This window comes from Blennius ocellaris (genome assembly GCF_963422515.1).
Source record: "Blennius ocellaris genome assembly, chromosome: 5".
Classification (NCBI taxonomy): Eukaryota; Metazoa; Chordata; class Actinopteri; order Blenniiformes; family Blenniidae; genus Blennius; species Blennius ocellaris.
This window is the reverse complement of record NC_137654.1, coordinates 31,298,534-31,319,255: the sequence shown is the minus strand read 5'-3', so window position 1 is coordinate 31,319,255 and position 20,722 is coordinate 31,298,534. Positions and strand designations below refer to the sequence as shown.

Here is a 20,722-nt window from a genome sequence, read left to right as displayed (position 1 = left end):
TCTGCTTCAGTTCAACACGCCAACACGCTCTGCTCCGCTTCAACACGCCAACACGCTCTGCTTCAGTCCAACACGCCAACACGCTCTGCTCCGCTTCAACACGCCAACACGCTCTGCTTCAGTCCAACACGCCAACACGCTCTGCTCCGCTTCAACACGCCAACACGCTCTGCTTCAGTTCAACACGCCAACACAACACGCTCTGCTCTGCTTCAACACGCCAACACAACACGCTCTGCTCCGCTTCAACACGCCAACACAACACGCTCTGCTCCGCTTCAACACACCAAGACAACACGCTCTGCTCCGCTTCAACACGCCAACATGCTCTGCTCCGCTTCAACACGCCAACACGCTCTGCTTCGCTTCAACACGCCAACATGCTCTGCTCCGCTTCAACACACCAACACAACACGCTCTGCTTCAGTCCAACACGCCAACATGCTCTGCTCCACTTCAACACACCAACACAACACGCTCTGCTTCAGTCCAACACGCCAACACGCTCTGCTTCATTCCAACACGCCAACACTCTCTGCTCTGCTTCAACACGCCAACACAACATGCCAACACAACACGCCAACACGTTCTGCTTCAGTCCAACACGCCAAAACACTGTGCTCCGCTTCAACACGCCAACACACTCTGCTCCGCTTCAACACGCCAACACGCTCTGCTCCGCTTCAACACGCCAACACGCTCTGCTCCGCTTCAACACGCCAACATGTTCTGCTTCAGTCCAACATGTTCTGCTTCAGTCCAACATGTTCTGCTTCAGTCCAACACGCCAACACAACACGCCAACACACCACGCCAACATGTTCTGCTTCAGTCCAACACGCCAACACAACACGCCAACACACCACGCCAACATGTTCTGCTTCAGTCCAACACGCCAACACAACACGCCAACACACCACGCCAACATGTTCTGCTTCAGTCCAACACGCTGCGTGTTGCGTGTTATTTAGGAATCAGCGTGAGGACGGTTGTTGCAGAGGATCAGTCATTGTGGCAGCAGCAGGTTGTAAATTCAGTTTCCATAGTTTCTACTGAAGCGGGAGAGACGTTGTGGACAGAAGCTGCTCACGCTGCGACGCAGTAAAACTCAACATTTGGTCATAGAAAACATTTACTTGTACTTTTAATTTGGCATCGTTCATGTGGTCAGTGACACTTTTGCTGTGATTGATGGTCAACATATTGGAACAGCATTCAAACAAACACGTTTCCATCGGGCAAAGTCCGCCAGTCCCACTGGGTGTTTGATCACTTTGATCACTCGCCGTGGCTGTTTGGTCAGCGAGGTCAAAGGTCATTACTGGAAGGACTGTTTGAAACTGGAGCCACACGTCTGTGGAAGCGACTTGCTAACTGGTTGTTCAATACGAGCTGTCCTCACCTTCATCCTCATCTTCATCGTCACGTTCATCCTCACCTTCATCCTCATCTTCATCCTCACCTTCATCTTCATCCTCACCTTCATCCTCACCTTCATCCTCACCTTCATCTTCATCCTCACCTTCATCCTCACCTTCATCCTCACCTTCATCTTCATCCTCACCTTCATCCTCACCTTCATCCTCACCTTCATCTTCATCCTCACCTTCATCCTCATCTTCATCGTCACGTTCATCCTCACCTTCATCCTCACCTTCATCCTCATCTTCATCCTCACCTTCATCCTCACCTTCATCCTCACCTTCATCCTCACCTTCATCCTCACCTTCATCCTCATCTTCATCCTCACCTTCATCCTCACCTTCATCTTCATCCTCACCTTCATCCTCACCTTCACCCTCACCTTTCATCTTCATCCTCACCACCGCCTCTGACATAAAAGATAGAAATTAGTTTTAAATACTGCAATTAAATTAAATTAAATTGAATTGAATTGAATTGAATTGAATTGGATCGGATCGGATCGGATCGGATCAAATCAAATCAAATCAAATCAAATCAAATCAAATTCAAATCAAATCAAATTAGCTAAATATTTGTAAACACTAAATAGAAAAGAACCATGATAAAGCGAACAATCACTTCTTTACTGATTCATCCATTCATCCACTTCTGGTCTGTGTCCCTCTGTTCCTGGTTCGTTCCACCATCAGTGGCCGACTTTACCTGAACACTTTCACTGCTTCACTGCTTCACTGCTTCCACTGCTTCACTGCTTCACTGCTTCACTGCTTCACCACTTTCACTGCTTCATCAGTTCCTTCTATTGTCTGAGTCAGAAGTTTCTCTATTAATGGATGAATCACGACGTCTGTTCATCTTTACAACTTGTGGTTTTTTAAGCCTTTATTCAAACCAGAGGTGGAGGTGAGGGTGGTGGTGGTGGAGGTGGTGATGGAGGTGGAGGTGGTGGAGGTGGTGGTGGTGGTGATGGAGGTGGAGGTGATGGAGGTGATGGTGGAGGTGGAGGTGGTGGAGGTGGTGGTGGTGGGAGGGTGGTGATGGAGGTGGAGGTGATGGTGGTGATGGTGGAGGTGATGGAGGTGGAGGTGAGGGTGGTGGTGGAGGTGGTGATGGTGGTGGAGGTGGTGATGGTGGTGATGGTGGAGGTGATGGAGGTGGAGGTGAGGGTGGTGGTGGAGGTGGTGATGGTGGTGGAGGTGATGGTGGTGATGGTGGTGATGGTGGAGGGGGAGGTGAGGGTGGTGGTGGAGGTGAGGATGATGATGGTGATGGTGGTGATGGAGGTGAGGATGATGATGGTGATGGTGGTGATGGTGGTGGATGTGATGGTGATGGTGGTGATGGTGGTGGAGGTGAGGATGATGATGGTGATGATGACGATGGTGATGGTGTTGATGATGACGATGGTGTTGATGATGACGATGGTGATGGTGTTGATGATGATGATGGTGTTGATGATGACGATGTTGATGGTGTTGATGATGATGATGGTGTTGATGATGACGATGGTGATGGTGTTGATGATGACGATGGTGTTGATGATGACGATGGTGATGGTGTTGATGATGACGATGGTGTTTGATGATGACGATGGTGATGATGATCTTGATTATTATAATGATGACGAAGCCCCACCCTGTGCAATTGTTTGTCAAAACTGTGTGTGTGTGTATGTGTGTGTATGTGTGTGTGTGTGTGTGTGTGTGTGTGTGTGTGTGTGTGTGTGTGTGTGTGCGCTTTCAGTATCTCCCCTCCCATTGGTTCTCCCATGATGAACACGGACGATGTGAAGTGATAAAAGCAAAGTGAGGATGTGAGCGTTGCAGTCAGTGTGTGGAGGAACGAGTAAGAGGGAGAGAGAGAGAGAGAGAGAGCGAGTGAGTGAGAGAGAGAGAGCGAGCGAGTGAGAGAGCTGTTGAATGTGGCAGGGTGAACACAGTAAACAGTCCAAGTCCTCAGGTAAGACCCTCCACTTTCTCTCCTCTCCTCAAACTTCTTTTCCAGGCACCAACTAGCACGGCTCCAGTCTGTCTCGTTACACCCCCAGTGTCCGTTGACGTCGGGGTCAGCGTGTCAGCGTGCAGCTCGCTGCCGGTCGGTGTCAGCGTGTGTCAGCGTTACCTCGGGGATTGACTGCGGGAGTCGAACCCCCCAACCCCCCCCCCCCCCCTCAGCGGGGTGGAGGGCTTTCCCACCGCCGCCGACTGGGTGGAGGGCTCCAGCTTTAGTCACCCGGTCGCTCAGTTTCCTCCTGGCCAGGAAACTTTCAGCCCTCACACACACACACACACACACACACACACACACACACACACACACACACACACACACACACACACACACACACACCACACACACACACACACCTGTTTTCACCTTCATACCTTCACTTGATGTAAAAAAAATTTCTACGACATTTTTTGCACTGCGACTTCATCGACTCTATATATATACTGTATATATCGCTCATCCCTCTCTCTCCTCCCTCGCTCTCCTCCTTTTCTCTCATCCCTCTCTCTCCTCCCTCGCTCTCCTCCTTTTCTCTCATCCCTCTCTCCTCCCTCGCTCTCCTCCTTTTCTCTCCTCCCTCTCTCTCTTTGCTCTCTCGCTCTCATCCCTCCTTCCCCCTTCTCCCTTTGTGTCTCTCTCTCTCTCTCTCTCTCTCCTCTCTCTCTCTCTCTCTCTCTCTCTCTCTCTCTTCTCTCTCCTCTCTCTCTCTTCTCTCTCTCTCCTCTCCTCTCTCTCTCTCTCTCTCTCTCTCTCTCTCTCTGGTGGGTGTGGAGCGTTTGGAGAAGTTTCACTGTGTAAATTGTTTTGTCCAGAAGGGAGGAGGAGTTATTTCATCAGTGATCAGTGTGATGGCGTCGCTCCACCTCCCTCCGTCACTCACAGGGTTAGGTTAGGTAGGTTAGGTTAGGTTAGGTTTAGGTTAGGTTAGGTTAGGTTAGGTTAGGGTTCAGTTAGGTTAGGTTAGGTTGGGTTGGGTTGGGTTAGGTTAGGTTAGGTTCAGTTAGGTTAGGTTAGGTTAGGTTATGTTATGTTAGGTTAGGGTAGGTTAGGTTAGGGGTTCAGTTAGGTTAGGGTAGGTTAGGTTAGGGTTTCAGTTAGGTTAGGGTAGGTTAGGTTTAGGTTAGGTTAGGGTTCAGTTAGGTTAGGGTAGGTTAGGTTTAGGGTAGGTTAGGGTAGGTTAGGTTAGGTTAGGTTAGGTTAGGTTAGGGTAGGTTAGGTTAGGATTAGGTTCTCCTTCCAAAGACGCACAATGGAAACATTTATATCCTCTGCAGTTTATTTCATCAGTGATCAGGTGTGATGGCGTCGCTCCACCCTTCCCTCCGTCACTCACAGGTTAGGTTAGGTTAGGTTAGGTTAGGTTAGGTTAGGTTAGGGTTCAGTTGGGTTAGGTTAGGTTGGTTGGGGTTGGGTTAGGTTAGGTTAGGTTAGGTTAGGTAGGTTAGGTTAGGGTTCAGTTAGGTTAGGTTAGGTTAGGTTATGTTTATGTTAGGTTTAGGTTAGGTTAGGTTAGGGTAGGTTAGGTTAGGGTTCAGTTAGGTTAGGTTAGGTTTAGGTTATGTTATGTTTAGGTTAGGGTAGGTTAGGTTAGGGTTCAGTTAGGTTAGGGTAGGTTAGGTTAGGGTTCAGTTAGGTTAGGGTAGGTTAGGTTAGGGTTCAGTTAGGTTAGGGTAAGGTTAGGTTGGGGTTTAGGTTAGGTTAGGTTAGGGTAGGTTAGGTTAGGGTTCAGTTAGGTTAGGTTAGGTTAGGTTATGTTATGTTTAGGTTAGGGTAGGTTAGGTTAGGGTTCAGTTAGTTAGGTTAGGGTAGGTTAGGTTAGGTTAGGTTAGGGTTCAGTTAGGTTAGAGGTAGGTTAGGGTAGGTTAGGTTAGGTTAGGTTAGGTTAGGTTAGGGTAGGTTAGGTTAGGATTAGGTTCTCCTTCCAAAGACGCACAATGGAAACATTTATATCCTCTGCAAAATGGTTGGAAATGAAATTGTTTTTGATAATCTCTCTCTCTCTCTCTCTCTCTCGCTCTCTCTCTCTCTCTCTCTCTCTCTCTCTCGCTCTCTCTCTCTCTCTCTCTCTCTCTCTCTCTCTCTCCTCTCTCTCTCTCTCTCTCTCTCGCTCTCTCTCTCTCTCTCTCTCTCTCTCTCTCTCTCTCTCGCTCTCTCTCGCTCTCTCTCTCTCTCTCTCTCTCTCCCCCCCCCCTCAGGAGAAGGATGGAGTGGTGTGTCCTGGTCTTGATACTCAGCCTGCCGTCCTTCATCTCTACCAATTGTTCTTCACGTTGTGAGAAATGTGTCCAAGTCTTCGTCCGTCCAGACGTCACATTGAGCCGCATGGTGAGAACCCTCACTTCCTGTTAACCTGTTAATCTGCTTCCTGATGTTAACCTGCTAACCTGTTAGCCTGCTAACCTGTTAACCTGTTAATCTGCTTCCTGATGTCAACCTGCTAACCTGTTAGCCTGCTAACCTGTTAACCTGTTAATCTGCTTTCTGATGTCAACCTGCTAACCTGTTAGCCTGCTAACCTGTTAACCTGTTAATCTGCTTTCTGATGTCAACCTGCTAACCTGTTAGCCTGCTAACCTGTTAACCTGTTAATCTCCTTCCTGATATTAACCTGCTAACCTGTTTACCTGTTAACCTGTTAACCTGTTAATCTGCTTCTTGATGTCAACCTGCTAACCTGTTAGCCTGCTAACCTGTTAACCTGTTAACCTGCTCTCTGATGTTAACCTGTTAATCTGCAAACCTGTTAACCTGCTCAGGTGTGGCGTGAAAAGTGGATGAACATGTTCTTGTCTTCTTGTTCTTGTCTTCTTGTTCTTGTCTTCGTGTTCTTGTCTTCGTGTTCTTGTCTTCTTGTTCTTGTCTTCGTGTTCTTGTCTTCGTGTTCTTGTCTTCGTGTTCTTGTCGTCGTGTTCTTGTCTTCGTGTTCTTGTCTTCTTGTTCTTGTCTTCGTGTTCTTGTCTTCATGTTCTTGTCGTCGTGTTCTTGTCTTCGTGTTCTTGTCTTCGTGTTCTTGTCTTCTTGTTCTTGTCTTCGTGTTCTTGTCTTCGTGTTCTTGTCTTCGTGCTCTTGTCGTCATGTTCTTGTCTTCGTGTTCTTGTCTTCATGTTCTTGTCGTCGTGTTCTTGTCTTCACGTTCTTGTCTTCATGTTCTTGTCTTTGTGTTCTTGTCTTCACGTTCTTGTCTTCACGTTCTTGTCTTCACGTTCTTGTCTTCGTGTCGTCATGTTCTTGTCTTCGTGTTCTTGTCTTCATGTTCTTGTCGTCGTGTTCTTGTCTTCGTGTTCTTGTCTTCGTGTTCTTGTCTTCACGTTCTTGTCTTCACGTTCTTGTCTTCGCGTTCTTGTCTTCTTGTTCATGTCTTCGTGTTCTTGTCTTCGTGTTCTTGTCTTCACGTTCTTGTCTTCACGTTCTTGTCTTCACGTTCTTGTCTTCGTGTTCTTGTCTTCGCGTTCTTGTCTTCGTGTTCTTGTCTTCACGTCCTTGTCTTCACGTTCTTGTCTTCGTGTTCTTGTCTTCACGTTCTTGTCTTCACGTTCTTGTCTTCGTGTCGTCATGTTCTTGTCTTCGTGTTCTTGTCTTCGTGTTCTTGTCTTCGTGTTCTTGTCTTCACGTTCTTGTCTTCATGTTCTTGTCTTCACGTTCTTGTCTTCACGTTCTTGTCTTCATGTTCTTGTCTTCACGTTCTTGTCTTCATGTTCTTGTCTTTGTGTTCTTGTCTTCACGTTCTTGTCTTCACGTTCTTGTCTTCACGTTCTTGTCTTCGTGTCGTCATGTTCTTGTCTTCGTGTTCTTGTCTTCGTGTTCTTGTCTTCGTGTTCTTGTCTTCCCGTTCTTGTCTTCATGTTCTTGTCTTCACGTTCTTGTCTTCACGTTCTTGTCTTCATGTTCTTGTCTTCACGTTCTTGTCTTCATGTTCTTGTCTTCGTGTTCTTGTCTTCACGTTCTTGTCTTCACGTTCTTGTCTTCATGTTCTTGTCTTCACGTTCTTGTCTTCGTGTTCTTGTCTTCGTGTTCTTGTCTTCGTGTTCTTGTCTTCACGTTCTTGTCTTCACGTTCTTGTCTTCATGTTCTTGTCTTCACTTTTCTTGTCTTTGTGTTCTTGTCTTCGTGTTCTTGTCTTCACCCTCTTGTCCTCACGTTCTTGTCTTCTTGTCCCCGCGTCCTGCAGTCCTGCAGTGGACAGTGTGACGAAGACGAGCTGCAGAGCTGCATTGCGACTCTGCCGCCGGACGGCGATTCGCACGCCGGCCTGGTCAGACGCTACGGCGGCTTCATCAAGAGGATCGACAAGAACAAGAACCAAATCTTCGGTTCTCCGTGGCGCCTCGACTCGGTGCTGAAGACGAGGACGCCGTCCCACAAGGTCCAGGACTTGTTGAAGAGGCTGGAGGACGGAGACGCCCCGCGGGAGCAGCAGCTTCTCGGCCCCTACGTCAAACGTTACGGCGGCTTTTTACGCAAATTCGGACCCAAGACGAAGAGGAGAAGCTCCATGGAGCAGGAGAACCAGGAGAACCAGGAGAACCAGGAGAACCAGGAGATGCCGGAGAACCAGGAGCTGCAGGAGAACCAGGAGCTGCCGGAGAACCAGGAGCTGCAGAAGCGCTATGGCGGCTTCATGAGGAGGATCCGACCAAAGCTCAACACCCTGAAGTGGGACAAACGTTACGGAGGTTTTCTGCGCCGCCACTTCAAGATGTCGTCTCGCTCAGTGGAGGAGCCGTGGTCGAGCGAGGAGGGCGGCTTATGAAGCCTGCAGAGAGAGAGAGAGAGAGAGAGCGAGAGAGAGAGAGAGAGAGAGAGAGAGAGAGAGAGAGAGAGGGGCGGCAGACAGCGGCCTCTCCTGGCTGTCAGCTGTTCCTGATTGTTTCCAGTGTCCTTCTGTGTAAAATCTTTCTCTGACTGCATCCTCATCTGTTGTTCATTAAACGATGCTTGTTTACTGAAGAACCAATAAAACTGCACGTAGTTCACCTGATCTGCTGGATCACTGCTGGATCACTGTAGTGGTGAGGAGGCTCATCACTACAGTGAAGCGCTTAAATCACTACTGTGAGGAGCTTCACAAGTACTGAGAGCAGCTTCATCACTACAGTGAGGAGCTTTATAACTACAGTGAGGAGCTTTATAACTACAGTGAGGAGCTTTATCACTACAGTGAAGAGCGTCATCACTACAGTGAGGAGCTTCATCACTAGAGTGAGGAGCTTTATGTCTACAGTGAGGAGCTTCATCACTACAGTGAGGAGCATCACCACTACAGTGTGATGCTTTATCACTACAATGAGGAGCTTCACCACTACAGTGAGACGCTTTATCACTACAGTGAGGAGCTTCACCACTACAGTGAGACGCTTTATCACTACAGTGAGGAGCTTCATCACTAGAGTGAGGAGCTTTATGTCTACAGTGAGGAGCTTCATCACTACAATGAGGAGCATCGCCACTACAGTGAAATGCTTTATCACTACAGTGAAGAGCTTCATCACTACAGTGAAGAGCTTAAATCACTACAGTAAAGAGCTTAAATCACTACAGTGAGGAGCTTCATCACTACAGTGAAGAGCTTAAATCACTACAGTGAAGAGCTTCATCACTACAGTGAGGAGTTTTATCACTACGGTGAGACACTTTATCACTACAGTGAAGTGCTTAAATCACTACAGTGAAGAGCTTAAATCACTACAGTGAGGAGCTTAAATCACTACAGTGAAGAGCTTAAATCACCACAGTGAGGAGCTTCATCACTACAGTGAAGAGCTTAAATCACTACAGTGAAGAGCTTCATCACTACAGTGAGGAGTTTTATCACTACGGTGAGACACTTTATCACTACAGTGAAGAGCTTAAATCACTACAGTGAGGAGCTTCACATGCATGCTGCATGTTGTCCAGATGGATCCTGGGGTGTGATTGTTTACCTTCCAGGCCCCGCCCCAAGCACCCCCAATGTGACATCATGGGGGAGGGTGACATCACGGAGGTCAGAGGAGAGTGACATCATAGAGGTCAGAGGAGTGACATCACAGAGGTCAGAGGAGAGTGACATCACAGAGGTCAGAGGAGAGTGACATGACAGAGGTCAGAGGAGAGTGACATCATAGTGGTCAGAGGAGTGACATCATAGAGGTCAAAGGAGATGACATCACAGAGGTCAGAGGAGTGACATCACAGAGGTCAAAGGAGTGACATTACAGAGGTCAGAGGAGTGACATCACAGAGGTCAGAGGAGAGTGACATCACAGAGGTCAGAGGAGTGACATCACAGAGGTCAAAGGAGAGTGGCATCATAGAGGTCAAAGGAGAGTGACATCATAGAGGTCAAAGGAGAGTGACATCATAGAGGTCAAAGGAGAGTGGCATCACAGAGGTCAGAGGAGTGACATCACAGAGGTCAGAGGAGTGACATCACAGAGGTCAGACGAGTGGCATCACAGAGGTCAGAGGAGTGACATCACCCCGTGTCTCTGTGGTGAACCCGATGGCGGCGTGCGCCACTGCTGCATGACGGACCAAACTGTGGGACACGGTGGAAAATATATTTGAGCCAGACCTTCAGAACAGCAAGGCTCCTCGGTTTACATTCATTTGAAATCAATTCTGAGGCTTTGACAGAACCAGATACTGACGCTAGTGCTGGTAGAAACCATGAAGAGCACAACACTTTGGGTTTTGTCAGATTTATTTGGGATACACAAGCGAAACAAAACAAAACTGCGCTGACAATAAAGCAGCAGTGTTAGCCAGCGTGTCGAGGTGAACAGGAACTAAATAGTGTTAATGCTGCTCGCGCTGCTGGCCTGTTGCTAACGCTACGCTGCTGCTACTCTGTTAGCCAGCGGGTCGAGATCAACAGGAACCGAACAGTGTTAATACTACTAGCACTCCTGTTGCTAACGGTAAGCTGGTGCTACTCTGCTAGCCAGCGTGTCGAGATGAAAAGGAACTAAATAGTGTTAATACTGCTAGCACTCCTGTTGCTAACGGTAAGCTGGTGCTACTCTGCTAGCCACCGTGTCGAGATGAAAAGGAACTAAATAGTGTTAATACTGCTAGCACTCCTGTTGCTAACGGTAAGCTGGTGCTACTCTGTTAGCCAGCGTGTCGAGATGAACAGGAACTAAATAGTGTTAATGATGCTAGCACTCCTGTTGCTAACGGTAAGCTGGTGCTACTCTGCTAGCCAGCGTGTCGAGATGAAAAGGAACTAAATAGTGTTAATACTGCTAGCACTCCTGTTGCTAACGGTAAGCTGGTGCTACTCTGCTAGCCACCGTGTCGAGATGAAAAGGAACTAAATAGTGTTAATACTGCTAGCACTCCTGTTGCTAACGGTAAGCTGGTGCTACTCTGTTAGCCAGCGTGTCGAGATGAACAGGAACTAAATAGTGTTAATGATGCTAGCACTCCTGTTGCTAACGGTAAGCTGGTGCTACTCTGCTAGCCAGCGTGTCGAGATGAACAGGAACTAAATAGTGTTAATGATGCTAGCACTCCTGTTGCTAGCGGTAAGCTGGTGCTACTGGCGGTGCTCCGGTCGCTTCCTGAAGAGGACGACCGCCACGCGACGAACCAGGACTGTTCCTGGCTTCAGTTCTGCTCTGCACTGGGAGCCTTGCTGCCGAACCGCTGGTTCAACTCCCAGGTCAACACAGAGCAGCAGGACTTCTGCAAGTGACAGGAGAACCACCGTGACGCTAATGTGTGGAACACCAAGCCAAGAGAACACAATCCAACAAAAGCACCAGTCAACACTAACATCTAACTCAAATCTGCAGGGGGCCTTGGGCTACACCTTTGGAACCCTACTGTGACTTACCTTACTGTCCTTGGCGCGGCTTCGGGCCCTGGATAGGAGTTCTACCAGACCCAGCAGGAGCCCCAGTGCCAGGCCGAGTCCCAGCAGGAGGAAGAGGCCACGGAGGTCCTGGGCCCGCAGGGCTCCGCCGGCCGGCGGCTCGGCGTCCTTGCAGCTGCTGGCCCACCACTTGTCCCGCAGGTACGCCAGCTCACCCGACTCGCTGAGCCTCAGCACGGCGACGCTCAGGTTCTTCAGCAGGGGGGAGCCTGGCGGACAACAAGCACTTCTCTTACGACCAGTCGCCAGGGGGAGCGTCTTGGACCCAGTCACTCTGCTCCCGGGCCAAAGCGCCGGGGGGGGGGGGGTTGTAGGTTCAAACGCCCATCTGTCTACAAGTTGAGGTGTCCTTGAGCCAGACACTGGACTTAGTCATAGCATGGTGAAGCATTGGTGTGTGTGTTTGTGTGTCCCAATCCTATAGAACCAGGTCCCAGTCTCATCAGGGAGGTCAAGACAGCCTCTACTTTGAAGGACTTCAAAGTCCTTGAAAGTAGGACCTTGAAAGTAGGACCTTGAAAGTAGGACTTCCCCTGGAAGTCCAAGTCCCAAAGTGGACAAGTACCAGTCTGAGCCTCTCAAGTCTCTTCTTGTTAGAGACTCTTTGTGTCCCCTTGTTGACACACTCGGCCGGAGTGAACAGGACAGTCCGGCCTCATGCCGGGTATTTGGGGTATTTTTTTTATTTAAAAGACCCCCCCCCCCCCATCCACAACACAGACTGTTCACGCTTCTGCCCTCAGGCCGGAGGGACAGAAGCTTGAAATGCAAAACAAATGGACTCAAAAACTCCTTCTTCCCCGTCGCCATCAGACTTCTGAACAGCTTCTGTAAGAACTTCACTACACTGTGGAACCTGCTTTTACTGTGGAAATGACAAATAAAACACCTTGAACCTTGAACCTTGAACCTTTAAAGGGGTTCCTCCTGGCCTCCCTCAGTGACCGACCAACCAGCAGGTCCCGTAAGGAGAGACCAGGAACCTGGGCGGACTCACCCAGCGGGGCGGCGATGGCGTACGCCCTCATGGCGATGACGTCCTTGGAGCGGCTCAGCTTGCAGTGACGGGCCACCGCCAGGTCCAGGGACACGGCCTCACCGATGAAGGCGAAGTTCCCCTCCTGGGCGCGGCGGACGCCCTCCTCCATGCTGGACACGAAGCTCTTCCTGCGCTCCATGTGCTCGTACATCCGCCGGTACACTGGGTTCTTTGACAACTGGGAGGGTTCGCTGTGGTTAGCAAGGGGAGGTGGACTCTCGCCCCTCCCCCCCCGCCGGGGCCCTGGCTGGAAGGACGTGGTCTCACCTTGAAGAAGGACATGGTGGACCCTCCGTCCACCGTGCCGTAGTCCGTCACATCCTGGTTGGCCAGGTCCTCGAAGGTCTTGATGTGGGGGGGCTTGTTGTTTGAGTGCAGCATCAGGTGGAGGTTCCCGAAGTAGGAGGCGAGCAGCAGTATGGCAAACAGCCACCAGATGGCGCCAATCACACGTCCAGACAAGGCTTTGGGGTGAGGACCAGCACCTGGGGGACACAGGGGGATCAGCTGAGGGACAGGAGATCCCCCCCCCCCCCGGGGGACATGGACTATGAAACGCTCTGATGTTTAACATCTGCCAGATCAGTCACGTCCAGATTCGTTAATCTGAGTGCTGCAAGACTTGATCAGAGGTCACATGAGCAGTGTGTGTGTGTGTGTGTGTGTGTGTGTGTGTGTGTGTGTGTGTGTGTGTGTGTGTGTGTGTGTGTGTGTGTGTGTGTGTGTGTGTGTGTGTGTGTTACCTTGCAGGGTCAGGGCTCCGGTGATGTACCAGAAGCTGTGCAGGAAAGTGAAGCTGTGCTCGTCGGTCTGTGGCTCCGCCCACTCAGTGGGACTGATCCTGTAGCAGAAGAGACAATCATAGACAGACAGACAGACAGACAGACAGACAGGCAGACAGACAGGCAGGCAGACAGACAGACAGACAGACAGACAGACAGACAGGCAGACAGACAGACAGACAGACAGACAGATAGACAGACAGACAGACAGACAGACAGGCAGGCAGACAGGTACCTGCCCACCAGGACCATACAGAGGCCGGTCAGGAGGAAGGCCAGCAGCAGTCCGGCCCACAGGTCGGAGGTGAAGGGGGCCAGCAGGCTGAAGGCTCCGCCCTCCGAGGCTCCGCCCTCCGAGGCTCCGCCCTGCTGCAGCAGGAAGCTGAGGCCGGTCTGAATGAAGGGAGCCGTCATGTCCACAAACTGCTCTCTGACCGCCGTGACGGTCAGCGGGGCCACGGCCAGGTCGGCCTCCTGCCGGACCACAGACACACAGTCACACTGCTCATGCTGCGAGCGCTCAACAACAACAACAACAACAATAACAACAACAATAACAACGCAGTCACACTACAGGAGGAGCGTTAACGTAGCAGTGATGCTACCGCTAAAGTAACACTACACCCTCACCTTCCTCTCACCTTCCTCTCACCATACCCTCCCCTTCCTCTCACCTTACCCTCACCATACCCTCCCCTTCCTCTCACCTTCCTCTCACCTTACCCTCCCCTTCCTCTCACCTAACCCTCACCTTACCCTCCCCTTCCTCTCACCTTCCTCTCACCTTACCCTCCCCTTCCTCTCACCATACCCTCCCCTTCCTCTCACCTTCCTCTCACCTTACCCTCCCCTTCCTCTCACCTTCCTCTCACCTTACCCTCCCCTTCCTCTCACCTAACCCTCACCTTACCCTCACCTTACCCTCCCCTTCCTCTCACCTTCCTCTCACCTTACCCTCCCCTTCCTCTCACCTAACCCTCACCTTACCCTCACCTTACCCTCCCCTTCCTCTCACCTTCCTCTCACCTTACCCTCCCCTTCCTCTCACCTAACCCTCACCTTACCCTCACCTTACCCTCCCCTTCCTCTCACCTTCCTCTCACCTTACCCTCCCCTTCCTCTCACCTAACCCTCACCTTACCCTCACCTTACCCTCCCCTTCCTCTCACCTTCCTCTCACCTTACCCTCCCCTTCCTCTCACCTAACCCTCACCTTACCCTCACCTTCCTCTCCCCTTCCTCTCACCTTACCCTCCCCTTCCTCTCACCTTACCCTCCCCTTCCTCTCCCCTTCCTCTCACCTTACCCTCCCCTTCCTCTCACCTTACCCTCCCCTTCCTCTCACCTTACCCTCACCTTCCTCTCACCTTACCCTCACCTTACCCTCCCCTTCCTCTCACCTTACCCTCCCCTTCCTCTCACCTTCCTCTCACCTTACCCTCCCCTTCCTCTCACCTTCCTCTCACCTTACCCTCCCCTTCCTCTCACCTTACCCTCACCTTCCTCTCACCTTCCTCTCACCTTACCCTCCCCTTCCTCTCACCTTCCTCTCACCTTACCCTCCCCTTCCTCTCACCTTACCCTCACCTCACCCTCCCCTCCCCTTCCCGTTGGTGCAACAAGACCCAAGTGAAGCGTGTCCCAGTGTTCTGGTAGGCCGCCGGCGGTCAGGACTTACCCCTCGGACCACCTCGCCCATCATGCCGTTCCAGGTTCCGCTGGGGTCCAGCGCTCCGTAGCGGTGGTCCTTCACCAGGTGCAGTTTGTACTTGAAGCCCAGTTGGGTGGAGAGTTGGGCGATCAGGTCGATGCAGTAGCCCTCCAGCTCCGAGCCCCGGCTCATCACGTAGGGCTCTTGCTGCGTGGCCAGAGCAGCGGTTTGATGGGGTTAGAACATGATGGAGTACTCTGACTACCTGGTTGCCAGGTAACCTGGTACCTCACATGTCAACACGTCATCTGTGTGATCCCTAGTAGAGAGTTGTGTCTTCTACATGACAAACCGCGCAGTTTGTCTCCTAGCAGTGAAGTATACCATGGAATGAATTGGCTCATGTGAAAACTGTGAACAATGTACGATTGTTTGGTTCCTTGTGGGTTCTATTAACTGTATTGATGGTTTACGTTGTGTTTTATCACTTTGAAACAACTTCATTTTCTGAATACGTTACAGAAGAACCGAGAAAATAGAGGCTTCTTGTATTTCCTGACTACATAGTTGCACCTTGAGATTCAAGCCCGTAAAGAGAAGGATAAAGAATACCTTTATGGTGGTGATTGATAACTCCTTGACATCTGGAACGGAGAAGAAGACAACAAACACAACAATAAATGTTGGACTGAATGAAGCAAGTTGGCAAAATCAACATGGGGCTGAAGTGAGAGGCCGGTTTGGTCCAGTTCCTTGGCTTTGATGTCTGGAAGCTTAAAGAAGCACATTGTCCACTCCAGTCCCTTCATGTGTTCTCTTTCTGCGTCGCAGCGCTAAATAAACCAAAGAGCCGGCGCAGGACAAAGCCGGGCTTGTTGCTGGTTGTTGTTCAGGAGAAGTGAGAGAGCGGCTCCGTCCTGTGTGGCGTTCGGCAATGAGCGGCGGAACGGGGGACCTTGAGAAACATCAAAGCGAATAGAGACGTACAAAGCGCTTGTTCTTCATGTCACATCAGCTCAGTCTCCAGGGGAACGCCTGGAATGTGGCATTGCTACAAGTCAGGAGTCGATTGAATGCCAGTCTCTATCTGGGCTGCTTTTCTTCCTCTGGCAGCCATAAAATCAAAGACAACAAAGAGATACACGTACGTAAACAACCAGAGCTTCCCCATGTTGACTCATCAGTCACACCCAGACTACATGAAGCATGCGTCTTTTTTAGATGGACAAAACAATATGGCATTTTGAACTCAGACTTCTGCATGAAAAAAAAAAAAAAAACTTTTGGTTTGTAAACCTGAATCAATGATACCACGATGAATCCCTGCTCAAGTTCCTAAACATCTTCTTTTGTTGTTTAGTTTAGTTTTTTTTTCTTAATGGGGTTGGAGCAATAATGGCGCAGCGAGCACTAACATGCCCCACCAGGAGGGGGCGGGGGCGAGCACTAACATGCCCTGCCAGGAGGGGGCAGGGGCGAGCACTAACATGCCCCGCCAGGAGGGGGTGGAGGCGAGCACTAACAAGCCCCGCCAGGAGGGGGCGGGGGCGAGCACTAACAAGCCCCGCCAGGAGGGGGTGGAGGCGAGCACTAACATGCCCCTCCAGGAGGGGGCGGGGGGCGAGCACTAACATGCCCCACCAGGAGGGGGCGGGGGCGAGCACTAACATGCCCCACCAGGAGGGGGCGGGGGCGAGCACTAACATGCCCCACCAGTAGGGGGCAGGGGCGAGCACTAACATGCCCCGCCAGGAGGGGGCGGGGGCGAGCACTAACATGCCCCGCCAGGAGGGGGCGGGGGCGAGCACTAACATGCCCCGCCAGGAGGGGGCGGGGGCGAGCACTAACATGCCCCGCCAGGAGGGGGTGGGGGCGAGCACTAACATGCCCCGCCAGGAGGGGGCGGAGGCGAGCACTAACATGCCCCGCCAGGAGGGGGCGGAGGCGGGGGCGAGCACTAACATGCCCCACCAGGAGGGGGTGGGGGCGAGCACTAACATGCCCCACCAGGAGGGGGCGGGGGCGAGCACTAACAAGCCCCGCCAGTAGGGGGCGGAGGCGAGCACTAACATGCCCCGCCAGGAGGGGGTGGAGGCGAGCACTAACATGCCCCGCCAGTAGGGGGCGGGGGCGAGCACTAACATGCCCCTCCAGGAGGGGGTGGAGGCGAGCACTAACATGCCCCGCCAGGAGGGGGCGGGGGCGAGCACTAACATGCCCCGCCAGTAGGGGGCGGGGGCGAGCACTAACAAGCCCCACCAGGAGGGGGCGGAGGCGGGGGCGGGGGCGAGCGGAGGTACCAGGGGCGCAACCCGTCTGAGATGTCACACCAGAACGACGGGAAGCCTGTTGGGTCACATGAAGCCGTGACGCCCCGTCAGCCTCCTCTGGAGAAGATGGAAGGACTGGCGAGCTGCGGAGATCCCTGTCACCCCCACCACCCCCACCACCCCCACCACCCCCTCTCCACCACCCCCACCATTAATTGATTCATCACAGTGCTTTCTGCATCGCAGCAGGCCAGTGGCCCCTCCGCTGGTGAGAAATGGACTCAGACAGTGGACGGTGAACCGTTCTGGTGCTCTGGAACCGGTCCAGCGGTCCTGCAGGGCCGGCGGGGGGAAGAATCAAATGTCAGGACCGATCCGGAGCCTGACCCCGGACTCCAGAGGTCAGCCAGGTCCTGCTGGCTCAGCGGTCACTGCTGACAGTTCACGGAGTCTGACTGGGAACAGGAAGTGATCATAGTGTCTACACAATATCTGACTGAAGTTTTCACACTGCAAATGGAATTATGGATGTTTGAAAGCCAAATGTCAATAAATAATCCAGGCTGCTGAATCAAAAATAGCCTTTTGAATGTGAAACCACGTGCCATTCCATGAAGGAAAAAAAGGTTTTAACCGATTAACTCCAGAAGGATCTTGAACATGCATACAGGAAGTGATCACTGATGGATGACGGGGAAACAGGAAGTGATCACTGATGGATGACGGGAAACAGGAAGTGATCACTGATGGATGACGGGGAAACAGGAAGTGATCACTGATGGATGATGGCAAACAGGAAGTGATCACTGATGGATGATGGGAAACAGGAAGTGATCACTGATGGATGATGGCAACCAGGAAGTGATCACTGATGGATGACGGGAAACAGGAAGTGACCACTGATGGATGACGGGAAACAGGAAGTGACCACTGATGGATGACGGGAAACAGGAAGTGACCAAAGATGGATGACGGGAAACAGGAAGTGATCACTGATGGATGACGGGAAACAGGAAGTGACCACTGATGGATGACGGGAAACAGGAAGTGACCAAAGATGGATGACGGGAAACAGGAAGTGACCACAGATTTTTGTTGTTCACTAATGGATGACGGGGAAACAGGAAGTGACCACTGATGGATGATGGCAAACAGGAAGTGACCACTGATGGATGATGGGAAACAGGAAGTGATCACTAATGGATGACGGGGAAACAGGAAGTGACCACTGATGGATGACGGGAAACAGGAAGTGATCACTGATGGATGACGGGGAAACAGGAAGTGATCACTGATGGATGACGGGAAACAGGAAGTGATCACTGATGGATGACGGGGAAACAGGAAGTGATCACTGATGGATGATGGGAAACAGGAAGTGATCACAGATGGATGACGGGGAAACAGGAAGTGATCACTGATGGATGACGGGGAAACAGGAAGTGATCACTGATGGATGACGGGAAACAGGAAGTGATCACACTGGCTGACTGGATTTCTAATGGATGACAGATTATTTAAGGTATCTAAGGTACAAATAAGTAATCTGTTTTATTTGTAAACTAAAAGAAAACTGCGCCTCCCCTCAGCTTGATATGTGCTGATAAAAAACAGAATCTTGGTATTCTACCTTTTGCACAGTGATGTTTTGAAATAAGGCTGTCGACCGATAGGCCTGCGAGCGTCTTACGCCCCACAAGGCGACTTTATCAACCGTGAAACTTCACTGGTGTTGCTCATTTATAAACCAGGATTTCCATGTTTTGTTGAGATTAAAGTAGAAATCATATAACACTGTTAGATTAATGCAGCAGCAGTGAAGGTTCCCTCATTATCAAGTATCATCACAATATAATATGAAAGTAGAAAAACACAATCTTGTACAGAGAATCCGTTGTCTGAACTCCTGGTTTCACTCCACAGAAGAGCTCAGAAAAAGGCTTTGGACCCTCGTTAATCTTCAATCAAACTTCAAACTGTGGTCTTCACGCGGCCGTTGCCCAACTCGGCTCTGCAGTGACAGAGTCTTTCACCTCATTTTGCTGACCTCAGCGCAGACGAAGCCTCAGACATAATGAAACGCCGGACTGGTGTCGAAGAAGCTGCACCGTGTCCAGTCCTTCCCCTTTGTCTCATCAACCAATCAATGAGCACCTGGTGACACCACAGGACCAACGGTGACCCACAGGGGGCGTCGTGACTGTGGCGTCACCACGTTCTGCGTTTCTTATCCAAAACCATTCACTTGACGGAACTTGACAATCGTACAACTGGGGAATGATGAGTGAAAACTTCGACATGGGTCAGTCAAGACCCAGTTAGTCAGTAGTCACCGCCCAACGGTGCAGGTGACGGTGTCGAAACAATGCATCGGTCAGAACAAACTACATGTGACTTGTTTACCAGTAGCTGCATCGTCCGTCTGGAGACGACAGAAGGAAAACAAAGGAACCAAGAATCAGCAGTGGTTTGTCAGTGGAGTCAGATTACCTGCAGTGACGACCAGAGCCATGGCAGCCGCACACCAGACCGCAACCACACCGACGCCCATGATGGAACCACCTGAGGAGAACCAGTACCGGCCTGAGCGTCGTCACCGACGAAAGGGACCGTCCCACTTGGGACCGGGTCTGAGAAGTCACCTGGTGCAACGTGGGACGAGGTCCTACCTGCTCAGATCCCGCTGGGACCAACGAGTCCACTGCAACTGGTCCGCAACGCTGAAGCACTGAAGTACTGAAGTACTGAAACACTGAAACACTGAAGTTCTGAAGTACTGAAACACTGAAGGAGCTCCAGAAATTGTGAGCACAACAAGAGCGTGGGCTTATATATGGAAGAGGAGGAGGAGAGGGAGGAGAGAGACGGGGAGTGGGGGGTAGGATGGGGGTGGGGGGGGGGGGGTGGGGGGGGTCTCAAACGAGGTACCAACTGTAGTGGAAGTCTGAGATCAGATCAAGTTACTGGAGCCGGACGCAGTTTTCAGGTTGATCTTTAGCACATTCAGGAGGATTTGACTGGAAACGAAGGGATTCTGAACGTCGAGACCAAAACAAGTTGAGAGATTGTGGGGATTTTTTTTTATCCAGCTGTGAAACTTTAAACAACATCTGCTCGTGTTTACTGGAGCGTTGAACAACGGCCACGTTACACAACCTGAATGTTCACTAGCTTGTTTGAACGGACCATCATTTTCACCACGAGGACGGAGCTTCCAGCCAGGATTGAACTACGTCACTCTCAACTTCTTCCATTTTCTTCAAGCCAGACACTTTGTCCAAACTACCTACACCCAGTTGTCTCTCCACCCCCCAGGTCTCTCTCTCTCTCTCTCTCTCTCGTTCTGTTTCCAGTGAAACCTGGCAACCCTTTATAAAGCCTTTATAGAACAATTCAACATTATTATTCACCCAGAAACTAACTCGATGCTCCTCCATCGATTTGTTTCTGTAAGTCTCCTTCAGTTTTCTTTTCTTTAACTACTTACGTCTTAGTTTTCCCATCCAGCAGTTTTATGTATCTGTGTTCCTTACTCAGTTGTGTCCTGAATTAAGTTTTCACTAAAGGGTGGGAAGGACATCAGACAATCATGGACTTGCCAATTAAAAGATTTTTTTTTTAAATAATAATTTTCACCACTAGGGGGCTCTCAGGATCTAAAAATAAAAAAAAGCCCAGATTGTTGTA

The 20,722-nt window shown here is 50.8% G+C and overlaps 2 protein-coding genes across 2 annotated transcripts; one reads left to right on the top strand and one right to left on the bottom strand.

Annotated features, from left to right (window-relative positions):
* Window positions 1-3,264: 3,264 nt before the first annotated feature.
* pdyn (prodynorphin) lies at window positions 3,265-8,208 on the top strand. Its single transcript, XM_080497037.1, has 3 exons — window positions 3,265-3,384; window positions 5,631-5,760; window positions 7,604-8,208. The coding sequence occupies exons 2-3, from the start codon at window positions 5,638-5,640 to the stop codon at window positions 8,183-8,185; spliced, it is 705 nt and encodes a 234-aa protein (XP_080353163.1). The 5' UTR covers window positions 3,265-3,384; window positions 5,631-5,637; the 3' UTR covers window positions 8,186-8,208.
* A 1,918-nt stretch (window positions 8,209-10,126) lies between these two features.
* Window positions 10,127-19,809, bottom strand: LOC308129893 (putative glutamate receptor). The gene is made up of 10 exons (XM_080496009.1): window positions 19,705-19,809; window positions 19,526-19,597; window positions 15,378-15,409; window positions 14,793-14,972; window positions 13,350-13,588; window positions 13,076-13,173; window positions 12,600-12,817; window positions 12,291-12,510; window positions 11,255-11,502; window positions 10,127-11,103 (listed from the first exon to the last, which is right to left on the bottom strand). The coding sequence occupies exons 2-10, from the start codon at window positions 19,584-19,586 to the stop codon at window positions 11,026-11,028; spliced, it is 1,374 nt and encodes a 457-aa protein (XP_080352135.1). The 5' UTR covers window positions 19,587-19,597; window positions 19,705-19,809; the 3' UTR covers window positions 10,127-11,025.
* Window positions 19,810-20,722: the final 913 nt, after the last annotated feature.